This window comes from Micromesistius poutassou (assembly GCF_964030765.1).
Source record: "Micromesistius poutassou genome assembly, contig: SCAFFOLD_2591, whole genome shotgun sequence".
In the NCBI taxonomy this organism is placed as follows: Eukaryota; Metazoa; Chordata; class Actinopteri; order Gadiformes; family Gadidae; genus Micromesistius; species Micromesistius poutassou.
Genome location: NW_028177643.1, coordinates 35,372 through 55,212, shown reverse-complemented (window position 1 = coordinate 55,212; position 19,841 = coordinate 35,372). Strand labels below are relative to the sequence as shown.

Below are 19,841 nucleotides of genomic sequence, written 5' to 3'. Positions count from 1 at the left end.
GGGGTCTACTGTGTGTGTGTGTGTGTGTGTGGGGGGGCGGTGTGTGTGTGTGTGTGGGGGGGGGGCGGCGCACGGAGGGGTCTACTGTGTGTGTGTGTGTGGGGGGGGCGGTGTGTGTGTGTGTGTGTGTGTGGGGGGGGCGGAGTGTGTGTGTGTGTGGGGGGGGGGCGGTGTGTGTGTGTGTGTGTGGGGGGGGCGGTGTGTGTGTGTGTGGGGGGGGGCGGTGTGTGTGTGTGGGGGGGTGCGGTGTGTGTGTGTGTGGGGGGGGCGGTGTGTGTGTGTGGGGGGGGCGGTGTGTGTGTGTGGGGGGGGCGGCGCACGGAGGGGGTCTACTGTGTGTGTGGGGGGGGGCGGTGTGTGTGTGTGTGTGTGTGGGGGGGGCGGTGTGTGTGTGTGTGTGTGGGGGGGGGCGGTGTGTGTGTGTGTGTGTGTGGGGGGGGTGGCGCACGGAAGGGGGTCTACTGTGTGTGTGTGTGTGTGGGGGGGGGGCGGCGCACGGAGGGGGTCTACTGTGTGTGTGTGTGTGACCCTGACCCTTGACCCTGCTGACCGTCTGTGTTTTCTTTCTACAGCCGACACAGAGACACTGATCCCCCCTGATACTGAACCTCCTCCTCCTCCCCCTCCTCCCCCTCTACCCTAAACCCAGGGAGGAGGTCCTCCTGGGTGAAGGAGGTCCTGAAGGTGTGGATGTGTGTCAGTGTGTCTGAGGAGCCTCCTCCCCCTGGGGACACTCTGTAGAAGGACAGAGTGCCAGCAGGCCGGTCCAGATACACTCCTACTCTGGTAGAGCCAGCGGGGGGGAGAGGGAGGACTGTCAGTCTACCGTTGTACCAGGCAGTGTAACGATCATCATAACAACCAAGACTCCAGGACTTGTTGTTCCCTCCAAGCCCGCTGTCATAACCCCCTCCTCTCCTTGTGATTCCTCTGTATGTCACTGCTATATAAACACCTCCTTCCCACTCTACCTCCCAGTAACAGCGGCCAGTCAGAGCCTCTCTACACAACACCTGGGGGTAGGAGTCAAATCTCTCTGGGTGATCCGGATACGACTGGTCCTCTCTGACCCGCGTCACCTTTCTGTTGTCCTCAGACAGAGAGAGTCGTCCGTGGGCTGTGTTTGGGTCCAGTGTGAGTTCACAGGCATCTGACGGAGAACAAGACATGATTATCTGCTCAACCATTCTTCATCATCATCATCATCATCACTAGTACTGCTCTTTCAGACTCTTTTTTGGATCGCTCTCTCTTCTTCAAACATTAACATATAAAGACAAAAAAATATCCTGTGATAGGTACGATAGTGGAATCATGTGCTGTCGATTTTCTGAGCAATAGTACACATTGTGTTTAAGATAATTACAGTTAAAGTTAATTAGAAATCCCATGTGTGTGTGAGTGGCTGTCCCAATCAAAACATTGAAACCAAGACAAATGTATAAAGTGCATTTACTCCCTCAATATTTACACTACATGAACATATTATACATCAAAATGTTCGGTTTGATGAGCTTATTACACACATGTACATATCTAAACAATATTTGTAATACCTTCCAAGATATTAAACTTTTGGATTTCCCAATACACACGCATTGCACTCAACCTTCAAAGGGCCACCTGTGTAAACAACAGACTGAACGAGCTGAGCTCACGCTCTAACCCTGACCCTGACCCTGACCCTAACCCTGACCTTGACCCTAACCCTAACCCTGACCTTGACCCTGACCCTGACCCTGACCCTGACCCTAACCCTGACCCTAACCCTACAGGCTGGAGATGAACTGATGAACCATAGAACTGGTTCTTGTATGTACGTACGTACGTACGTACGTACGTACGTACGTATGTATGTATGTATGTATGTATGTATGTATGTATGTATGTATGTATGTATGTATGTATGTATGTATGTATGTATGTATGTATGTATGTACGTACGTACGTATGTATGTATGTACGTATGTATGTACGTACGTACGTACGTACGTACGTATGTATGTATGTACGTACATGAAGTGAACAGACACTTACACTTGTTTAGAGCTGGTTTCAGCCTCCACACTCCACCGTGCTCCACACTGGGGGGGAAACAAAGTGAGAGCAGCATGTTGAAACATTCACCTTCATCAGCTGCTGTCTCATCACTCTCTACACAACATGAGTGACAGCTGCCTTTTCAAAGCGCTTCATCTAGCAGCGGCTTGAACCCTTGTAGGAGACTTTGTCCCTGAGTGGTGAGCTGTCCTCTCCATACCTGAGAGTGTCCAGTCTCCAGCGTGGATCCTCCAGTCCAGCAGAGAGCAGCGCAGCTCCAGAGTCTCCTGGGTGATTGTAGCTCAGGTCCAGCTCTCTCAGATGGGAGGGGTTGGAGCTCAGAGCTGAGGCCAGAGAAGCACAGCCTTCCTGTGTGACCAGGCAGCCAGACAACCTACAGACAGACAGACAGACACACACACACACACACACACACACACACACACACAATTTATTCTATCTAGCAGTTCGTACCAAAGTAAACACATTTAGAAAGAGTATTCATTCCATATGGAGGACAAGTAAAAGCTTTATTAATACTTTGGACTTGAAACAGGATCTTGGACTTGAAACAAATGCTCCTTTCTCAATAGCTACAACTCAATGAGATATTGTTCTGTTAGAGTCAATCCCTCTCACCCTCTCTACGCCGAGCTGAGGCAACTCAGGAGCACGTTCAGCCACAGACTCATTCAGCCACGTGCCTCAAAGCGCTTGGGGGGCTCTTTCATCCCATCAGCTATCAGACTTTACAACACCTCACCCCCCCGCTCCCAACGCCTCCAAAGCCCCAACACCTCCTTTTCTAGACTTGATTAAGGACTAAACCCCACACCTCAGGACTATTGTTGTTTAAACCTTGTTATTTATTTCATTTTTCATTACCTCAGGAACCCTACACATTGGCACATTTATACTTATGGTCATATTTATTTTTTAATGCACAAGTCACCTACAAACGGACTGTTACATGTATATAGTATGTTTATCTTTATTAGGTGCCAAGCACAAAGTGCGAGGCAACCTATTGTGATTCTAGTTGTTATTATTTTTATTCCGACGCGTTTGACTTACACAGCCTACACAGACAGACTGCACGCTTTTAATGAAACTTACTAGACCTGTAGAGGTTGACCCAAAACTAGCAGACAGAAAATATTACACTGATTGGCCCAAAGGTGGCGCTATACCAACTGTCCAAAAATGCAAACTTTGCACAAGCATATCTCGTAACCGGTTTGACCTACACTCATGCTTTGCTCACACATGCATATCCACATGCTGAACAGAGATGCCTCAAGAACCTATGACTTCCGGTTCCCAGATTTTCCGCCATTTTGAATTTAGTTAAAAACAGTAAATTGCCTAACGATCCCAGGTTTTTTGACTTTGACAAAAATCATTTGGCACATATCATCTATGGCCCATTATCTTCAATCTGACATAAGGATTAGTCTGTACAATAAAGTTTAAAGCACCAATGAGCCATTGAGTTCTAAAACGGGCGTGGTTTAAACCGCGAAAATAGTTAATTGCTCAAATCAACATCAAGTTGGACTCCTATGATGTTGACTCCAATACAAAAGTTGTTCAGAATCAAATTTTGAATAAGATAAACCCAACATATTTTCAAATGGGGCGTGGCATCGAAATGGGCGTGGCCTGTCACTACAATTGCCACAGTTCATAGACGCAATGTTTGATTTGAGCGGGACCGACTTAGTAGCCGCTGGGGCCCAAAGTTGCAACTGCTCAAGTGAAATGAAGTCGATCGGCAAAACAACATGGCCGCCATAGGCTAAAAATCGTCAAATTTGGACAAATTTCCACTCTGCGGAGACCGTAATAGTTATGAATATGAAATTCACAGGACACGTGTAGACTGGTGCCTGTAGCTCACATACCAAAAATCGTGTTTCTCATATTTGTAGCGCCCCCTACAGGATCTTTAAAAAGCAGCCCCTGCGCCACGTTTCACCAATATGTATGAAACTCGGTAGGCACGTATAACGTGCCAATACCTACAGAAAAGCCTCTTGGACCCATGCCCCAAAACCCACCAATATGTATGAAACTCGGTAGGCACGTATAACGTGCCAATACCTACAGAAAAGCCTCTTGGACCCATGCCCCAAAACCCACAGGAAGTCGGCCATTTTAATTTTTCGCTTTGTATTTGAACAAACTCCTCCTAGGGAATTTATCGGATATGCTTCAAAATTGGTCAGTACAGTCACAAAGTGGTGCTGAATAAACGCTGTGCTATTTGTGACTGTACGTTGAAGGGCGTGTCCGTGGCGTGCCGTCAAATTTGGCCACTTTTAATGGAAATTCACAGTGTGGCCTGTCACTAAAATCGCCACAGTTCATAGACGCAATGCCGGGGCGGTCGGCTCAGTGGGGCGGTGGTCGGCTCAGGCTTGGCACCTTCAACACTGCTCGCAGTTTTAATTCTAATAGTTTTTTGTTATATTTTATTTTCAAATTGGTAAATGTGTTTGTATATATACTCTTGGTTTGCACTCTCTTTTCCCACTGTACTGCTGGTCACTTCTCCTAAGGGGGATTAATAAAGGACTATCTTATCTTATCTTATCTTATGAGAAGTCTGCTGTGTTTGGTACGCTAAGACCGTTTATCCACAGGTTCTAACATTGTGTAGAACCAGGGAGCGTTTTGTCAGCAGGGAAAAGAGCAACAGAAATGCATCGGACATGAGCATCACTTACACCAAACTAATATGATGTTAATAAAGGACATCTTTACTGTTCAACATGTTTCACTTTACCACGGCCAGTGATGTTTTAGTGGTGAGGGGTGCATTATATTCAGATCACAGCTAAATCCTCATCACCATGTCTACACTAATGACAACCCCTAACCCTCACATCAGCTGGCCAGAGTTACATAACGTATAACATACATAACATACTAGCAGTTAACATGTCAACAATCCCTAACCCTCACATCAGCTGGCCAGAGTTACATAACGTATAACATACATAACATACTAGCAGTTAACAGGTCAACAACCCCTAACCCTCACATCAGCTGGCCAGAGTTACATAACATACATAACATACTAGTTAACAGGTCAACAACCTCTAACCCTCACATCAGCTGACCAGAGTTACATCACGTATAACATACATATCTATATTGATAACAGTCCACTTATTCATGGATCATCCCTTACATATTAAACAACCCCAAGACGCAGTTTGAAGAAGAGGCTGATAACTGACCTGAGAGTTTCCAGTGTACAGTGTGGACTCCCCAGTCCAGCAGAGAGCAGCTTCACTCCTGAATCCTGCAGATCATTGGTGCTCAGGTCCAGCTCTCTCAGACTAGAGGAGCTGAGAACTGAGGCCAGAGCTTCACAGCATCTCTCTGACAGATGACAGCCATTCAGCCTATAAACAATAAACACATGTTTTTAAAATACAAGAATAACAAGAAACTGTTTAAAATAAGTCATTTACTTTAAACTTGAAAGAATCGTGTTGAAACCTTTATTAGAGATGATTTATTAATTTAACAAAAATATAATAGTCAATTCATTAGATCCTTATGTTATTGTATATTGTGTGTAAAATGTATGGTATTTAATAGTTGTTTTGTAGGGTTTGAAAAGCAATTTGTATATTAATATGACATTTATTGTAGTATATTGTGTCTTTTTATTCCAATATTTAGTTTTATTCAAAGACAGCATTTGTGGGTAAAGGGTGTCAGTTGTGTGCTGCTTCACTTTACGTGTGCGCTCAATGAATCGTTTCTGCCTCACAGATTTTATTGTTGCTCTCGCCATCAAAGAACTGCTGAGCGCAAGTGCAATTAAAGTGTTTACAGTAATGATTTGTGCACACGGATGTGTTAGTTGTGCGAGCGCTCAAAGTCATGTTTGCTTGCGCCTTTTGTCAGTGATATGCCGTCATAAATGTTGCAGGCCTGTACGGGCTCAGTGTTGCAACACGATAGACTCTTCGATCTTAACGCGTGCAAGAAAAAGTCCTGGTACCGTTATAGGGAGTGGAGAAGACTGAGGTTACCGTCCAAAACATCCCCGACACAAACAGAAACACGAATAAAACCATCCCCACATACACTCTCTCCCGTACTCCTTTAACCGTCAAACAACTAAGAAGTAAATGTTTAAACATAATTTAGCTGGGCAATCTCCACAGAGAATAAAGTACTCTCCTCCTTTGTCTCTTCCCTATCTCTCCTTTTCCCGCTCACTCGTGACCTTTCACCCTTCCCCAGATGACCCTGAAGTCTCCATATCAACCCATCCTATTGGTTCAACCCAAATAGTAACCAATATAACCAAATGTACTGAACAAGGTAACAAACGTTTTAAAATAGTGAGTTATCTGAGTAATATAACTGTTCTCTGATATGGAACTTGTGGTGTATACTGGTGTAACTGTCATGGCAACACAAATATAAATATGATGAGTTATTCTTGTGAAAACAATATATTTATGACCTAACCTTCCTGGATGTAAATCTGTTAAACGTCTTCTGATATTGAACCTTGTGATGTAACTGTTTGACCATGGAGTAAAACTGACCTTAAATTATCAAACAAAAGTTATCATTATACTTCACTTAAAATACAGTTTCATGAATAGGCAGTTAATCAACTTTACTAAACAACTCTGAACCCCACCTTACTGTCTGACTACATGATAATCAGAATAAGAAAGTTATAGAACATACACCTCATGCCATCATTAACAAACTAAGAATATAATGTGTACCTAAACTGTCATGGCAACACAAATATAAATATGTTGAGTTATGATTATGAAAAATATATATTTATGACGCAACCTTCCTGGATGTAAATCTGTTAAACGTCTTCTGATATTGAACCTTGTGATGTAACTGTTTGACCATGGAGTAAAACTGACCTGAGAGTTTCCAGTGTACAGTGTGGACTCCCCAGTCCAGCAGAGAGCAGCTTCACTCCTGAATCCTGCAGATCATTGGTACTTAGGTCCAGCTCTCTCAGACTAGAGGAGTTGGAGCTGAGAACTGAGGCCAGAGCTTCACAGCATCTCTCTGACAGATGACAGCCATCCAGCCTTCACACACAATAAACACAACATGTTAGGTACTGTGATTAAATGTTATCAGAATTTTCTTTACAGATATGAAAAATTAAATTATGAATAAACTGGAACATTAAATATTAAGATATGAATGTCATATAGATGTTAAATTATCAAACAAAAGTTATCATTATACTTCACTTAAAATACAGTTTCATGAATAGGCAGTTAATCAACTTTACTAAACAACTCTGAACCCCACCTTACTGTCTGACTACATGATAATCAGAATAAGAAAGTTATAGAACATACACCTCATGCCATCATTAACAAACTAAGAATATAATGTGTACCTAAACTGTCATGGCAACACAAATATAAATATGTTGAGTTATGATTATGAAAAATATATATTTATGACGCAACCTTCCTGGATGTAAATCTGTTAAACGTCTTCTGATATTGAACCTTGTGATGTAACTGTTTGACCATGGAGTAAAACTGACCTGAGAGTTTCCAGTGTACAGTGTGGACTCCCCAGTCCAGCAGAGAGCAGCTTCACTCCTGAATCCTGCAGATCATTGGTACTTAGGTCCAGCTCTCTCAGACTAGAGGAGTTGGAGCTGAGAACTGAGGCCAGAGCTTCACAGCATCTCTCTGACAGATGACAGCCATCCAGCCTTCACACACAATAAACACAACATGTTAGGTACTGTGATTAAATGTTATCAGAATTTTCTTTACAGATATGAAAAATTAAATTATATGAATAAACTGGAACATTAAATATTAAGATATGAATGTCATATAGATGTTAAATTATCAAACAAAAGTTATCATTATACTTCACTTAAAATACAGTTTCATGAATAGGCAGTTAATCAACTTTACTAAACAACTCTGAACCCCACCTTACTGTCTGACTACATGATAATCAGAATAAGAAAGTTATAGAACATACACCTCATGCCATCATTAACAAACTAAGAATATAATGTGTACCTAAACTGTCATGGCAACACAAATATAAATATGTTGAGTTATGATTATGAAAAATATATATTTATGACGCAACCTTCCTGGATGTAAATCTGCTAAACGCCTTCTGATATTGAACCTTGTGGTGTAACTGTTTGACCATTGAGTGAAACTGACCTGAGAGTTTCCAGTGTACAGTGTGGACTCCCCAGTCCAGCAGAGAGCAGCTTCACTCCTGAATCCTGCAGATGATTGGAACTCAGGTCCAGCTCTCTCAGACTAGAGGAGCTGAGAACTGAGGCCAGAGCTTCACAGCAATCCTCTGACAGACCACAGCCATCCAGCCTTCACACACAATAAACACAACATGTTAGGAACTATGATTAAAATAACATACATCTTTAAGTTATTCCATAATGAAGAAATGTTATTAGTTTACAAAATTACAAAATAATTAGATGTATAAATGTTCATTATATATTCAATGTAAAATGTTAAATAGTTGTTTAGTTGAGATTGAAAATGTTTTTTAAATGAATACTTCTATTGTGCTGAATATTCTCTTATGTGTACTATAATACATTGTACATTAATAGTACACCTACAGAGATGTTTTGTATATTATTATAACTTTTATATTATACTAGTATGTTTATTCTTTTGTGAGTAGAATAGTAATACATGTTGTTATGAACCTACAGAAATGTTTTGCATATTATTTTAACCTTATATTCCAGTTTTATGTATATTCTGTTGCATGTATTTTAATTCCTGTTACTAGTGAACCTACAGAGATGTTTTGCATATTGTTTTAACCATATATTTCAGTTTTATGCATATTGTATGTATTTTAATTCCTGTTACTAGTGAACCTACAGAGATATTTTGTATATTATAACCTTATATTCCAGTTGTATGTATATTGTGTCATGTGTATTTTAATTCCTGTTACTAGTGAACCTACAGAGATGTTTTGGAGGCTTTGACCACTGGCAGCAGCCTCAGAAGACCCTCCTCTGAATTAGAGTATTTCTTCAGGTCAAACACGTCCAGCTCCTCTTCTGATGTCAGTAGGATGAAGGCCAGAGCTGACAGTTGAGCAGGAGAGAGAGTTTTTTGGGGGACACTTCCTGATGTCAGGTACTGTTCGATGTCCTTCACTAGAGAACGGTCGTTCAGCTCATTCAGACAGTGGAACAAGTTGATGCTTCTCTCTGGAGAGAGACGTTTTTTATTTATCTTCTCCTTGATGTAAGACACTGTTTCCTCATTGGTCAGTGAGCTAGTTCCTGTCTGTCCCAGCAGACCTCGTAGGACATTCTGATTGGTCTTCAGAGAGAGGCCCAGGAGGAAGCGGAGGAACAAGTCCAGGTGTCCGTTCTTACTCTGTAAGGCCTTGTCCACTGCACTCTGGTAGAGGAGGAGGAGTTTATCTTTCCTGGAGGTTGGTGGTTCTTCTGAGAGCAAATTGATACCAGTATCGATGAAAGACTGAAAGACATAAAGGGCAGCCAGAAACTCCTGGATGCTCAGATGGACAAAGCAGAACACCTTCTCCTGGTACAGCCCACTCTCCTCTTTAAAGGTCTGGGTGAACACTCCTGTGTATTCTGAGGCTGCTTTTATGTCAATGCCACACTCTGCCAGGTCTTCTTTGTAGAAGATCAGGTTGCCTTTCTCCAGCTGGTTAAAAGCCAGTTTTCCCAGAGAAACAATGATCTCCCTGCTTTCTGAACTCCAGTCTGGATCTGTTTCAGTTTTCCCAAGATACTTCCTGTCCCCCTGTATGGACTGAACCCTCAGGAAGTGGCTGTACATCTGAGTCAGGGTCTTGGGCATATCTTCTCCACTTTTGAATGCTTTGAGAACTGTAGCAGTGATCCAACAGAAGACTGGGATGTGACACATGATGTGGAGGCTTCGTGATTTCTTGACATGGGAGATGATTTTGCTGGCCAGTGTCTCCTCTTTGAATCTCTTCTTGAAGTACTCCTTCTTCTGTGGGTCGGTGAACCCTCTCACCTCTGTCACCATGTCAACACACTCAGAAGGGATCTGATTGGCTGCCGCAGGGCGTGTGGTTATCCAGATAAAAGCGAAGGGAAGCAGGTTGCCCCTGATGAGGTTTGTCAGCAGCACGTCCACTGAGGTCGGCTTGGCGACATCTGTCCAGGTCTGGTTGTTCTGGAAGTCCAGAGGAAGTCGACACTCATCCAGACCATCCAAGATGAAGATGACTTGGAACCGGTCGAATCTGCAGATTCCTGCTTCTTCGGTCTCAATAAAGAAGTGATGAAGAAGTTCCACCAAGCTAAACTCTTTCTCTTTCAGTAAATTCAGCTCTCTGAAAGTGAAGTGAAATGTGAAGTGTATGTCGTGGTTGGCTTTGCCTTCAGCCCAGTCCAGAGTGAACTTGTGTGTTAAGATGGTTTTACCAATGCCGGCCACTCCAGTTGTCAATATTGTCCTCTTTGATTCATCTTGTTTAAAGATGTCTTCACATTTGATTGCTGTTTCCTTCTTGGCTGGTTTCCTGGAAGCTGTTTCAATCAGTCTGACCTCATGTTCCTTGTTGACCTCTCTACTGCCTCCCTCTGTGATGAAGATCTCTGTGAAGAAGTCATTCAGACCTGTTGGCTGTCCTGCTTTAGGGATTCCCTCAAACACATTGCTGAACTTCTTCTTCAAACGAGACTTGATTTTATTTTGGCACTCAGCAGATTCTAAATGAGAAAACAACAGGAGACTTCAGTTAGTAGATGGTGACATCATTGGAAACATCAATATTTCCTATAAAATGATCAACTTCATGATATTTAGTGGCTTTATGAATGAATGAATGAGTGTTTATTTCGATCACAGCATCAAAATTTCAACAAAACAAATTCAAGGTAGTAACAAATACTATACAGCTGGTCGAAAAGGGTTGCGGCTGAAGCAAAGCTTATAGCTGCCGCACCCTCATTTCTCATTTCCCATCATCCCATATCAATCCTATAGCTAAAAAACAGTCCGAATCAAACAAACAAGAAAACTTCATGTTTGTTGCAAAATGAAGTTAATTATTTCCCTTTGTTGCTCTCTACATTTTCACTTCTGTACTTTTCAAAAATATTGTTTTTAAACATTGTTTTTAAATGGGCAACATTTTTACTATCTTTAATATCTTCTGGTAAGCTGTTCCAAAGTTTCACTCCACAGACAGATATGCACATACTTTTCAACGTGGTACGAGCAAAAGGTTGCTTTAACTTCCCTCTCCCTCTTAGGTTGTACCCTCCCTCTCTTTCCCCAAACATTTTTTGGATTTTTCCTGGAAGTAGATTGTGCTTTGCTTTATACAAAAATTGTGCAGTTTTGCAGTCCACTAGATCTCTAAATTTCAATGTTCTTGATTTTAAAAACAATACATTGGTATGTTCATAGTACCCCACATTATGCACTATTCTTATTGCACGCTTCTGCATGACACATATCGTGTGTAAGGTGCTTTTATATGTGTTACCCCAAACTTCGGCACAATAGGTCAGATAAGGAAGAACAAGAGTACAGTACAGTGAGTATAACGATTTATAATTAAGTATATGTCTTGTCTTACATAAAATACCTATTGTGCGTGATAGCTTGGACCTAACATATTTAATGTGAGGCTTCCAGCACAAGTTGTGGTCAATGATCACACCTAAAAATATATTCTCATATACTCTTTCAAGCTTAACTCCGTCAATTTCTACTTCCGTCTGTATATCTAGATGTTTATCCCGCTTTCCAAAAATCATATATCTGGTTTTTTTAATATTTAAAGATAATTTGTTAACATCAAACCACAACTTGAGCTTTTCTAGCTCTCCCGAGACAACCTTCAAAAGTTGATGGAGGTTCTTCCCAGCACAGAAGACATTCGTATCATCAGCAAAAACCACACAGTTAAACATATTTGAGACATTGCATATATCATTGATATATAAAATAAATAATTTTGGTCCGATTATTGACCCTTGCGGTACACCACATACAATTTCTGCAAGAGTAGACTTCGTGACACCCATCTGTACAAATTGCTGTCTCTTTTCAACGTAACTTTTTAACCAATTTAACCCCACCCCTCTGATCCCATATCTCTCCAGTTTCTGTAATAAAATTGCATGGTCAATAGTATCAAACGCTTTCTTTAAATCTATAAAAACACCCAATGCATACTTCTTGTCATCCATTGCACTTGTTATCTCCTCAACCAGTTCCATCAATGCCATTGCTGTTGATCTGCCTGCTCTGAAGCCATACTGACTTTCCATGAGCAACATGTGTTTATCGATGAAGCTGTCCAACCTAACCACAAAAAGTTTCTCCAGTATTTTAGAGAATTGTGGAAGCATTGATACTGGCCTATAATTTGTGTACAGGTTTTTTTCCCCAGATTTGTATAGTGGAATAACTTTAGCCACTTTCATTTTGTCAGGAAAACAGCCTGATTTAAATGAGAGATTACATATATATATTAAAGGGTCCACAATAGTATCGATCACTTGCTTAATTAAATTCATGTCAATTCCATTACAGTCTTGCGATGTTTTGTTCTTGAATTTACGAACAATGTCCATTATTTCGTTTTCGTCTGTATTTCGCAGAAAAATTGTGGCTGGGTTTCTTTCACTGAAATATTTTTCAATGCCTCCCCCCAGTGGAGGTTTTATTTCACTTGCCAGATTAGGCCCTACATTCACGAAAAAATTGTTGAAGGCTTCCACTGCATCTTTTCTATCAGTGCCTGTCCTATCATTACCTATGAAACAATCAAAGAAACTGGTGCTGGATTTCTTATTTCTGATCATTGTGTTTAAAATTTTCCATGTACCTCTAATATTATTTTTACATTTATCAAGTATATTATTGTAATATTCCTTCTTACATTTCCTAATTATATCTATAAGTTTATTTTTATATTTTTTATATCTAATTTCACTGTCATTTGTTCTATTTTTTATATAGTTTTTATACAATGAGTTCTTTTTTCTACAGGCATTCAACAGGCCCTTCGTGATCCAGGGCTTGTCATTGCCATTTGCTTTCCTCTTACTTTGTATCACTGGACAGCTTCTATCAAAAATTGATAAGAATATCTCTAAAAAATTGTCATAAGCCGAGTTGGCATCTATTGCTTGATAGACCAACCCCCAATCTTGCCCTGCTAGTGCACTTCTCATTTTTCTAATACTATCCTCAGTTCGCAGTCTCCTCTGTCTTATTTCCGGTCCAACCTCTTTTAATTTAAGTTCACAGTCAAATAGTAAAAACACTGGCAGATGGTCACTTATGTCATTTATTAGTATCCCACTGCTTAAATTGCCTTCCAAATAATTTGTATAAATATTATCTATTATTGTAGCTGATTGTGATGTTATTCTACTTGGTTTGGTGATAGTAGGATAAAAACTCATACTATACATTGCAGCACAAAACTCATCAATTGCTTCAACTGCTTCAACAACAAGCTTTCCATTACACCAGTAAAGTGCTCTATACTGGAGCTGGGAGCTCTATAGACACAACTGACAGTAATGTTTTTGCTTTTCCCCATGACAATCTCCACGGATATACATTCACACACATCATCGATAGCAATAGTCATATTTTTTATAATCTTATATTTTAACCTTCTATCCACAAATATCGCTTATAACTTGTGGTTATCATTATCTTGCCTACATGAAGGAAATCAGTGTAAAAAAAAGCCCAGAGTCAACGAAGGACACATCCACATGCAGGCCCGGTTCCAGAACAGAATGCCTTGGGGTGCATCTGAGATTACAGTACTTATTACAGTACTATAGTAAAACCAGCGACCCAGCTTCAGTTCAGACTTCACTTTTTACACCAGGCCTTTCTACCAGTAGATAGACAAGCACTTCTGGGTAGTTCTACTGACATGTTGGGACAAAAACATTTACTGTGCTTAAAAGATGGTATCACATCATGTCTTGTGATGTGGAGAACATTTCAGCTGCAACATTAGCTCATATCCAAAGCTTGATATCCAAGCTTTGGATATGAGAATGAATTAATAATTCGCCGGCAAAGGCTGCTTGTCCGGGAGTGAGAGCGGCGCCGGCAAAGGCAGCGAGTCGGGCAGGATTGAGCTAGCGTTGCTAGTGCTAGCGTTCACAACGGTTATACTGTCTGATGTATTGGATTCTTCTGCGGTGTTCTTTTTAAGACATTTTCGGATATCAAAACGCCTAATTGTTGCTGCCGAAGAAGTTCAACGTCACTGACGTGCGCGCCGCCGGACGGGGCGCAGTTCACGCGCACCTGTCACAATAATAATAACGTTCTTATCGGTTTAGTGAACAAAATAAATGCAGCAAACAACGGTATTTAATGGAAATTGTCACAAGTATTTTATTTTTTTTATCATATTTATAAATTTAAAAAAATTCACTCCCTCCTTTTTTCAATTGAGGGTGCAAACTATTTTTTTGGGGGGTGCAATGCATGCTTATGCACCCCCGTAGAGCCTGTCCACATGGCCCTCATTCCACCTCCTGACAGCCCTCTGAGATGAACCTGGTTTACAGAATTACAGAATGATTCATTGCAGAATTCAAGTGGATCCCTAAAACGATTAACCCCTCTATACCTGGCTCCACTCATCCTGACAGGAAAAGACGGGGAGGGCTTTATGAGGGCCACAAAGAAGGGAGCCCCCTTCATTTGTTCTATATGTTATGGCAAACTAACTCACTAACACAGTCACAGTCAAAGTTAAACATTGCCTGCCGTATGAGTGTATTTACCATATTCTTAAAGGAAGCCATCATCTTGCCCATATAAGGAAATAAGTGTGGAAAAAGTCAATGAAGGTCTACATTCTGAGGGACATTGATGTGTCCCTCACACCTCCTGACAGCCCTCTGAGATGAACCCCGGTTACTCTGCTGACTCCAAGTCGGCCCCTAAATATTTGTAAACGCCTCTATACCTGGCTCACATCATCCTGAGAGGAAGAGACAGGGAGGACTTTATGACGGCCACAAAGAAGAATGGACTTTTATTCCCTCTGCAGTCTTTCTCTCACTTAAGTTATACCTACTTGTATGTTAAGGTTAACTAATTAATACTACAGTCAGATTCAAACACTGGATGCTTTATGAATGTATTCCACAATCACAGACAGTGGTATTGTTGTTAATTGTTTGAATACATACTGATTGTCAGAGTAGAAGTGATTGTCATTATTCTCATGTATGTCACACCTTTAACCCATATGTTTGGTATAGGGATTTGTTTTCTTTGGTTATACATGCTTTACTTAAGATTATGTTTGTCACACATGTAAACTACCTCAAGCCAGGGATGGTTGACAATTTCATCTCATAAGCACGTATGGTTTATTATGTATGTTTAATATCAGTTTAATAAATAAGGTGATGAGTGGATTTCAATCAAAGAGTCCCTCACTGCTCTACATCCCATATAACTGTAAAGAGATGTAAATTCTTCATGTTCTAATCTACTGAGAAACCGGAGAAGGAGGTTAGGTTCATGTTCATTTAGGCTGGCTTTACACGACAACGCTCCCGGGTGAAAACGACAAAATATTTGATCAGATGTGCCTTTCATTTAGACGGCGACAGCGTTTTCGGGGCTTAAAAACGCAAAAAAATGAACCCACCCTCCAGAGTGGAAATCTTAAAAAGGCTCCACCGTTGCGTTTCCGTCTAAAGGGTTAACAACGCTAAAGTGTGCTCTGAGCTGCTCACGCTGGCTCTCGTCCCGTATGCGTTGACGTCATGTCCATGTGCAGTACAGGCAAACCACAACAAACATGTCGGATTTCACACACTTTTGCGTCACCGTACGCACACAGATTTCCACCCAAAGATGCTCATCTAAACGCGGAATGAAAAGTGGGAACGCAACGCCACTTTTGCGGTTTGTGTTCAGATGGTTGTCGTGTAAAGCCAGCCTTAATGGGGAACTGGGGTGGGGGACACGCGAGGTGTCAAAGTTCTACGCCCGATGCATAGGGTGTTTTGATTGGCCAGTGCATTTAGGAGGAATCCACACATAATGGAAACATAACATGAAGCCTGATTTCAAACAAACTCATGTGTTACAAGTTATAATAAAGTCTTTATCTTTCAAACTTTGGTTTTCTCTACCTCTCTTAGTTTGTCAACGTGCTTTATCCACGACCTTGAGAATTTTTACTCAGACTAATGATGGAGTCATGATATATCACCGCTGGGCTCTGAGAACAGTCACAGACAGAGAGATCCTCTTCTTACCTCTTGAGGCGGCCATGTTACCCAGAGTTGTCTTAGAGGTAGGACCCCTCCTCCTCTTTCTCCTTTCCATAGCAGACTGGAGACCTGGACACAAACACAACTCCATATTGTTTCTGTGGATTGTATTTGAGTAGTGAACGTGACATTTCTATAGTGAAGACATCCTATCCTTCTCCTGTCTGATATACTTACACTCTGTTACTATCTTTGTTCAGATCACATAAATACTCGATATGTCTAGATCACATACACACTCTTTCACTATCTATGTCTAGATCTACATGTTCATGTTCATTTAATTGGGAACTGGGGTGGGGGACACGCGAGGTGTCAAAGTTTGAAATAAAACCAATGCAGTGAATACAATGTTGTGACTTTAGTGTTTAAAAAATCTTTCTTCATTCCTCAAGACTGAAGCCACCATTTATTCTCCTCAGGTCAGATCTGTTTGAGGTGCAGATATATTCAATTCAGCAGTCAATTCTGAAACAGTCAATTCATTGCAACATTACTGTAACATAAAAGGCTTCATCCAACAACAAATTGAATTGTAAAAAAACAAAAACATTAGACTGCTGCTGTGCTGTTCGGGTGTTTAAATTATAATTATTTAACACTTTTCAACAAAGTAGGGAGAATGGCTTTGGATATGCAGTCTAAACAAATGTCCTGAAACGACAATAATTAATGGTTGGATCCCAGGAGATGAAAGGATAAAGAAGCCTCTGGTTCGTGTTAGGCCCTTGTCAGAATAAAGTGGGCAGGGCTTATTGAGAAAACCCATTCCTAGTTACAACTCACCCACATGATCAGCAGGGCTGGGAGGGACGATCAGACCCAGGTTGATGTATAGTGGCTTGTCCCTCTTCAACATAGAATCAATCATCGCCTGACTTGCACTCTCCCCTTTCCCGATCACCATGTCGATCAGACACCGAGCCCGGTCCGCTCTGTTCGTCTGGTCCTCCAACACAGTGTCCTTGTCGTTGGTACTCAACACTTTCTCGTCCCAAAGGTCATCCAGAAGACCTTTCAAAGTTGCTATTCCGACATTCGCCACAAATTCTCTACGGATCCTTTTTATCTCTGAAACAGAATGCAAAAGGCAATATTACATTTATCGGTGCTGAGGAATGTACCGGCCTTCAATGACTGAACCTCGATGTCCTCGGGCCGGACGCCACGACAGTTCAAGAGGGAGGTCACTTCCCCAAGTTCCCGCCTAAATCACACTTTAATGGCCTCTCTCATCTCCATGGGTGAGGATGGTACAAAAATCAATAAAGTTGTCAGGTCGAGATACGAGTATCATTACCACTTCTTCACACACACACACACACACACACACACACACACACACACACACACACACACACACACACACACACACACACACACACACACACACACACACACACACACACACACACACACACACACACACACGGTTTAAATAAAGAGTTACAGAGAGACGAGAGGTGTTATGAAGCTTGGGTTATTAACAGAAATAATCACCTTGGAAAGGGGAATTGATTCAATGCTGAATCAAATAAATAGATTGATTAAAATCTATTAATCCTAAATGATCGATTCAACCTGATAGACCCACAATAACCCTACAATAACCCTACATATCAGGATCAAACCATTTAACCTGATAGACCCACAATAACCCTACAATAACCCTACATATCAGGATCAAACCAATTAACCTGATAGACCCACAATAACCCTACAATAACCCTACATATCAGGATCAAACCATTTAACCTGATAGACCCACAATAACCCTACAATAACCCTACATATCAGGATCAAACCATTTAACCTGATACTCTTACCCTAATCCGAGGAAAGATATGTTGACATTGAAAAGTTACGGATGTAATAAATCTCCCATTATATCATTTAGTGTGAGCAGAACAAATAAGAGTCTCTTCTGCACTTCAAAATAGTTATTCATTCTGTTTTCAAAATAAGAGTCTCTTACCGCCCCACAGGGTGTCAGCTGGTTCCTCCTGGTCCATCAAGCAGAGCTTTGTGCCTGCAGACTATTAGCAGATGGAGATGCTATTTAATGTTCACGTAGAGCTGAAGTCAAATATCTTGGTGGACATTTACACACCTTGATCAGCTCTGTTTGATGCTGTACAGACTGAGCACTGGTAACCTTTGACCTCTGGTGGGGATGTCTGTGGAGAGAACACACACACACACACACACACACACACACACACACACACACACACACACACACACACACACACACACACACACACACACACACACACACTTTAAATCTAAATTTTATTTAGTTAGGAATCTATTTATTCCTAACTTGTAAACATCAGTATCGTAGAGTCTGATAACAACCAACTGGTCTGTTGTCATGGTCTGTTTGAAACTCCTACCTCTCCTCTCTGGAGGGGCGTGCATCTTTAAAGAGAGGAGGTTGTTTCATAGAGCGGTCACTCTTCATGGAGACACAGCTGGGTCCAGGGGAGTCTGCTCTCTGCTGCTGGACTCTTCTAGAAAAAAAAATATCCATCTTGAAGTTAGGATTTGTGAATGTTGTTTAATTTCATTGTTTATTTGACACACCCTTACCTTTTCTTAGAAGGTTGGTTGTTTCCATCTTTAAGGTCAGGAGGATCCATAGAGCTGTCACTCCTCATGGAGACACAGCTGGGTCCAGGGGAGTCTGCTCTCTGCTCTGGGCTTCAACACACACACACACACACACACACACACACACACACACACACACACACACACACACACACACACACACACACACACACACACACACACACACACACACACACACACACACACACACACACACACGATGGAGTCATGATATATCAGCGCTGAGCTCTGAGATGGACAACAGTCACAGACAGAGAGAGATCCTCTTCTTACCTCTTAGCTTTGCTCTGGCGGCCATGTTCCTCAGACAGAGTGGTCTTAGAGGTAGGACCCCTCCTCCTCTTTCTCCTTTTCATAGCAGACTGGAGACCTGGACACAAACACAACTCACTGATCACTTGATCTGACTCTTGAAGTCTAGATGTTGAGACAACACTGAAATCTCATTCTAACTTTAACGGCCTCAGGCTCATAGGAACCCCCCCTCTCAGTGATGGCCAATCACAGCCTCCGAGACCTAACAGGAAGCGCCCCTCTCCCCGCACTTTGCTTTGATTCAACATAAGATAAGATAAGATAAGATAAGATAGTCCTTTATTAATCCCCCTCAGGAGACATCCACAGTGAGACATCCGCAGTCTAGCGGGAAAAGAGAGTGCAAAACAAGAGTATATATACAAATAAATGTACCAATTGAAATAAAATATCATCAAAAGCTATTAGAATAAGATAAACATACTGTATACATGTAACCAGGGTTCTAAATGCAGAGTCGCTCTGCTGGGCAGTACTTACTAGACTACATTTCCCATGAGCACCGTCGCGA

The 19,841-nt window shown here is 41.5% G+C and overlaps 1 protein-coding gene across 2 annotated transcripts; it reads right to left on the bottom strand.

Annotated features, from left to right (window-relative positions):
- Positions 1–379: 379 nt before the first annotated feature.
- LOC311375843 (NACHT, LRR and PYD domains-containing protein 12-like) lies at positions 380–18,436 on the bottom strand. Of its 2 annotated transcripts, XM_084490879.1 has the most exons (11): positions 18,357–18,436; positions 17,168–17,452; positions 16,367–16,450; positions 9,043–10,801; positions 8,256–8,423; positions 7,607–7,780; positions 6,960–7,133; positions 5,286–5,453; positions 2,261–2,434; positions 2,038–2,084; positions 380–1,150 (listed from the first exon to the last, which is right to left on the bottom strand). In XM_084490879.1, exons 1-11 carry the CDS (start codon positions 18,391–18,393, stop codon positions 567–569), a joined length of 3,654 nt encoding a protein of 1,217 aa, XP_084347005.1. In that variant the 5' UTR covers positions 18,394–18,436; the 3' UTR covers positions 380–566. The 2 variants fall into 2 exon arrangements, with proteins under 2 accessions (XP_084347005.1, XP_084347006.1); XM_084490880.1 differs by lacking the exon at positions 5,286–5,453 and having other exon boundaries at positions 18,357–18,435.
- Positions 18,437–19,841: the final 1,405 nt, after the last annotated feature.